General features: G+C 37.8%; 1 protein-coding gene across 1 annotated transcript in view; it reads right to left on the bottom strand.

Annotated features, from left to right (window-relative positions):
• The window catches only part of PTPN13 (protein tyrosine phosphatase, non-receptor type 13 (APO-1/CD95 (Fas)-associated phosphatase)), a gene marked incomplete at its 5' end in the record, with an annotated part of 42,034 nt that overhangs the window by 5,172 nt on the left and 30,862 nt on the right, over positions 1 to 6,000 (bottom strand). Inside the window, 6 exons of the mRNA XM_010149257.1 lie at positions 674 to 777; positions 1,383 to 1,438; positions 2,686 to 2,768; positions 4,097 to 4,273; positions 4,597 to 4,753; positions 5,437 to 5,498. Of these exons, the coding sequence (XP_010147559.1) occupies positions 674 to 777; positions 1,383 to 1,438; positions 2,686 to 2,768; positions 4,097 to 4,273; positions 4,597 to 4,753; positions 5,437 to 5,498 (639 nt within the window). The remainder of the gene's footprint in view (positions 1 to 673; positions 778 to 1,382; positions 1,439 to 2,685; positions 2,769 to 4,096; positions 4,274 to 4,596; positions 4,754 to 5,436; positions 5,499 to 6,000) is intronic.

The raw sequence follows: 6,000 nt of genomic DNA, 5'->3' as shown, positions 1-6,000 counted from the left end.
CCCCCCCCCTCCAATAAAGCTTGTTGTCTATCAGGCCTTCAGTGTTTCTCTGAAGCACAACAAAATTAATAAACCACAAGTCTTTCTGGCATTGCAACCAAAAGTGTCCTAAATCTACTGAGTTAGCCTAAAGGTTTACATGGGTTATCCTTTTGCCTTCTAATGTATGCAGACAAAAGGCTGCTGTATACGAACTGCAGGAATAGACATTTCTAATGCTATCTCAAAAACTAAGTCTAGATTCTGCCAAACCCATCAAACTGAGTCGTATTCCTCCCTGAGCAGCAGTGAAAGAATGAGAGTCAAGATAAAAAAAAAATATTGCCTAATTTGAGCATGGAGTATCTGGTACAGGAAGCACATAATATATTGATCTGTTCACAGTCAAACATCTGTGTTGTTACAGCTTTTGTCAGACAGATACTATGGAAGAAAGCACCTCAGCTGGTTTCAACTCTACTACAACTACAGGCACAATGTTGCCAATACTTATTAACTATCACTCATATATTACACAAAGCTGTAAAGATCCTTTGCAGTGGACTGTTGAGCTACTAGATTTCCCATTAAACCTATCACTACACCCTCAAAACTTATGCAGGACATTTTTCTGACATTTTATCTATTTAATGTGATCCTCAGCTTTCCACTGATTATCTGTTAAAATTCTTGCCTTTATTTACACGTTCCTGGCTGACTGATTCAATCGGAAGTTCGTCGCTTCCCCATGTGACTTCATCTTCATCTGCTTGGCTCAAGGGATGCTGTGGAGGAGGTCTAAGTGGACAAGGTATGGAAGTAAGAAAGAACACCTAGAAATAACCAACACATTTGCAATCTAATAGAAGATCATCCCAATGTAAGTTGTAGCTACAACTATTTCTGCACTGGATTCATACAAGTAATCTCAAAAAAAAACCCTTTCCCCCCCCTTTTTTAAATCCCCAGTGGGATTGGGAAAAAGAGTCAGGAAGACCTCAATCTTTGTGCTGGGTTTCTGTAGTGGGGGTTTGGTAGCGGAGGAAGGGCTACAGGGGTGGATCCTGTGACAAGTTTTGAGAGAATAATTAAATTATTTAAGAGCCATTTGAACACAGCCTGTTACTAGTTTTAGCCATGTATCAAAGGAATTCATAAAACTAGGGTATAGTAAGCCATATAAAGGTGACTACTATTCAGGCAAATGATAACATTTTAAGTAACAAGAATGGACAAAGAGCAATTCAACAAGACGTTGCACAGATACTTTATTGGATTTGTTTTGGTTGGGGGATGGGTTTTGGTTCTGTCTGTTTTGTTTTTCTCTCACTACAATATAACCCTCTTCAGAGTTTCAAACTTTACAGGTTTACTTTTAAGCAACTCTAGAAAAGAGATCTTACCTTTCTGGCATTTCTTTTACTTCACAGTAGTCTTTACAACCATTGACATGTGTTGGCTAGTGGGAGAAATATTTCAAAACACATGAAAGAACATAGTTACAACACTCACTGACTGCAAACTTTGAACAATTAACAACTACATGGACTATTTCTGAAGGGTACTAAGTTCAAAGCAGCACATAATGAAAGACTTTCCTCTTTTAGACATCTCATTAACGCAAAATAACAGAGGATGAGAACACTGAGCACTTGGAAAGAAGCTCTATTGTAACAAGGCCAAAAGCTATCTTAAAATCATTTCTGACTCACAGCAGCTGCATCTAAATTTTCTTCACTTGAGTTTTTTTTGTTTCTAATACTGAAAACCCCTTTATGAGTTTAAGTTTATAGTGAAAACTTCTGCCTCCTGTCAAGCCACCATTCCTATATAGAACAGAACAGGGCTTTGAAAGGTAATGAAAGGTACTCCTATATATGCCCTCCTCAACAGATGATGAAGGCTCAGTAGAGAAGGCATTCCGATCTTCCTTTCAAGAAAACACTCTACAAAACCATATATGAGGCCAGCTTGCAAGTTGCCACTGCTATACTCAGAGATTTTTACTTGTGGATTGCCTGGAGCACGCTGACATAGAGCCAGATTCCTGGTCTGACTCTCAGCTCTACTAACTGGACAGAAAGCTGCAACATCAAGGATGTGCTAGAGAGAGAAAGTTCTGCTGATTTGAGACAAAACCCGGGCATCTAGTGACTGATGTAAAATAGGACATGCAATAACATAGGGTAAACCACATACAGAAGTTATTCAAGTTAATTAACATATCCTTGAAAAACTAGGAGGGAAAAAAAAAAATCTCAAATTTACATTTGAGTCTACAATGTAGACTCAAACTTGTCCACTTCTACAGTTAAGTCTACACAGCATTCACTGTGACTGCTGAGCAGGAATCAAGAAAATATTTTAGATTAAATGCCTGAAATAACACTAACAAGGTAGTTTATTCTTGACCTTTTTTGGAAAAAAAAAAAAAGCGCGCTGCTGGGCTTTGTATGAGAAAGTGTAAAATAACTCTATGCTTTGTGCTCCTATATAGGTAATTTATGAAAGAATAATCATACACTGTTTAAAAGTAAATGTTTGTACACCATTTACAGCTACTACTGACAAAGATATTTTTATTTAAAAGACATGTAAAGTTATCTCCAGAAATTATTTGCCAATAAGGAAATGAATAAAATTGAAAGAACATCTGAGAAAGCAATAATCAGCAGACATCTGTCTGCCAACTTCCTGCCACCCCACCTCTGAAAAATCTTCAGGTAAAGATGACCCATCACAGTCTGTGTCTTCAGACTTATCTTCTGTCAGCTTTCCATTCATCTCTACTGCAACAAGAAAAAAATCAGGAGATGTAGCATAAACACACCAAAAGATACCCAGGAGTCACTGTCTCACCGATGTGAATGCTGTTAACACCTGTCTAGCACTACACAGGGAATACAGGTGCTGGAATAACAAAGAAACATCTTTTAAGTCCCTCTACTACCAGTGTGTTGGAAAAGAGGTCTTACTGTATAGGCTAATCAGACTTTAGGTTTCTTTATTTTTAACTGCAAGAGCTGTGCTTACACGTGAGGCTGTTTGCACAGCTAACACAGTATCTGCGCCACGACGCAATGGATGGACATGCTAGTGATAGTAAATTATCAGATTCGCATGTCAATACTGCTTCTGCAATTCAGTCATATTCAGACCAGCAAAAGGTCTAAATCAGGATTCCACTTGTTCTTTGTATAAACAAGACCTAATTAAAATGTTCCAGGTAAAATCTGACTTGCATCTGCCTGCTCCAGTAGTTCCCTGCTGCTGTACCTTGTGGACTCAGTTGATATTCAGTTGCAAAGGCTGGATCCTAGCTAGAAAAAGTTCGATGTAGTGAAGCTCCAATGATATTCCTTAGCTGAGTTCCTGGCACAGCTAGAACCTTAATATTACCCGATTTCTAACATCATGGCCAATGACAATAACCCAGTGAACCTGAAGAGCAGTAAAAGAGCTGAAATTATTAAAATTTTGGAAGCTATATCTTGAGTTTGAGAAGGAACCTCTACAGGAGCGGCAAGCACCTTGCTTGAACTTTTGAGCATACACAGATAGTGTGATACCACAAAGGAACTACAGATCCTACTCTAGGCTAAATTTCAGCTAATAACAACTGCAGCTGAGGAGAGGGAATGAAGGAAAAGAAAGGTGTAGAGACAGAAGCAGGTACTGAAAAAACCAGTTTTTCTAAAAGAGACATAGCAGGTTGGCAAATTGTTTGGTTTTCAGGAGTTCTCAACACTTTTCCAAATTGTGCAATCTGCAATCAATGAGATGTTGAAATGCTTCAGCATTTTAATGTTACTGTAGCTGCAGAACCAAGTAGCTAAATAACATGAATTCCACTCAAGAAACAATTCCAGAATGGGATTCATTTTCTCACATTACTTAAAGCAAAATCCAGGTTTATCAAACCAGGACTTGACTTATTAAATTGCATGTGAAGTTCACTTGAATCAGCAGCCATTTGTCTGTTTTCTACTTGGAAAATTTTCAGTTCACACATCAATTCATGTCACCTCTCCCCCTTGCCAAATCAGTTGCTTACTTGGCAACTTGTTTCAAGTAGTATTTTGCTGTTAATAACAGGTTTTTTAATGGTCCATGTTACCTGGCAGGTGATCTTCTGATGCAGCCTTCTTGAGATGTAGAAGAGACTGAGCCTCTGAAGTTGCATTATTACGATTTAAGAGGTTCTGGGCTTCCTGATCTACAACATCTAACAGGTACTGAACAACTTCATTGTGATCATCCTCATCATAATACTCATCATCTGGAACCTCTGTTTCTAAAGAGAAATAGTATAAAGTGAAAGGTTTTCCCAGTATAGGATGTTTTTGGGGAAAAAAAAAAAAAGGGTCAGGCACCATGACATTATTTCTAGCTGTTATCATGGCTTTCCTTCATTTCTCTCCAACACAGAATCCAATTTCCATAAATCTACTTCCAACATCAACTAATTCCTCTAAAGCAGAGCACACAACTTAGAGATGATCTTCTAAGATTGACTGCTAGCTTAACATTGACTTATTTTAGCCTATTTAACAATGCCTTGATTCTTTTGTACACTAAAGACTTAATAATGCTGTCCTGGGTCTCACCTCCTCTTACCTGGTTTGTCACTGTGTTTAGAAAAATCTGACATCTGACTGGTAAAGCCAAGAGAAGGTGCATCTTCAGATCCCGAGAGATTAATTAGTCCCTTTGTGTGATGGATACTGTTTTCTGTATTTGCCTGAGAAGGTCCTTGGATGCCATTACCGTTTATCTGAGAAAACAAAGAACAGTACAAATTAACTCTTTAAGAATCTGGCAGTTTGTTGAAGCAGCAAGCAAGCCTTAATAATTTCATCACTCAGCAGCAAATGGAAAACCGTATTCATACTGTATTCTCACCTGAGACAGCTGGGTGATTGGTGGGCAGCTTTTAGGGGTGTTAGAAGTTTCACACGAAAAGAACAAAAAATATTTAAAGCAACTAAGAAAAAAACCCCCACATGGTGATGAAGAAGAAATGATTACATAAGAACATATAGTAATATTTAACATTATTATAACCTCTATAAAACATACACAGGCTTCAATACCTTTGGTCCCACAACACACCATTTCTCAGAAAAAAACGAAGGAGGAAAAAAGAAAGAAACACATCTTGTAAATGTAACACGCAAGCATCTGCAGAAGCTGTGAACAGAATGCAGTTTTCTGGATCACAGCCTTGCATCCTTCTCATAAGACCATTTGTCTTTCAATAAAGCAGTCCCAAAGAAAGGGAAGATCAATTAAAAAAACTTCCATATTTATTATGATGACTGCTTATTCACATCAACTGACAACAGTGGGTTTGCAAACTTTCATTAATAGATTAACTTATTTATTAAAAAAAAGTGTGTGTAAAGCAGATCCTTTTCTCTGGTTAATGATAACAGGCACCTACAGTGGAATATTTACCTTGGACCCATAAGCATCAATTGTCTTTTCTGTTTTATCACAGGGATCGCCACAGGAACAGCCTAAACAAAAATGGGAAAAAACACCACTTCACAGTCACTTTTTAAAAGAAATTAAATTAGCCCACATCAATTATTTTTAGAAAAGAAACAAGGTATTTAATATGTTATTAAATGAATCGCATTTCTGCCTGCCTGGTTACTGGGCATTACCAAACTTACATCTGATGGCCTGTAATTTGTAACTGCTTTTTCAGTGTTACACTCAGTGGGATCAGAAAGCATGAATGCTTATACAAGTAACCACCCCTAAGCAAAGGGAAATGTTGATACTTAGCTTAACAACACACAGTGGAAACACGTGCATTTGGGAAACAGGAAATGATTTCCTTTCCCTTGAAATGTACAAAACAACCCCACAATCACCTGTCAGTAAGTTTTTGTTTTTAAACATCATCTGATATCTACATCCTTGTTCAAAGGTACCTTTCCCTTCTTGGTAAAGAGGAGTGATACTACGATATCAGAGACCACTACCTATCCTAGACATCCCATTACTAGGGTA

Source organism: Eurypyga helias, unplaced genomic scaffold (genome assembly GCF_000690775.1).
Source record: "Eurypyga helias isolate BGI_N326 unplaced genomic scaffold, ASM69077v1 scaffold7363, whole genome shotgun sequence".
In the NCBI taxonomy this organism is placed as follows: domain Eukaryota; kingdom Metazoa; phylum Chordata; class Aves; order Eurypygiformes; family Eurypygidae; genus Eurypyga; species Eurypyga helias.
The sequence above is the reverse complement of the archived record's forward strand: the minus strand, read 5'-3'. Positions and strand labels throughout refer to the sequence as shown.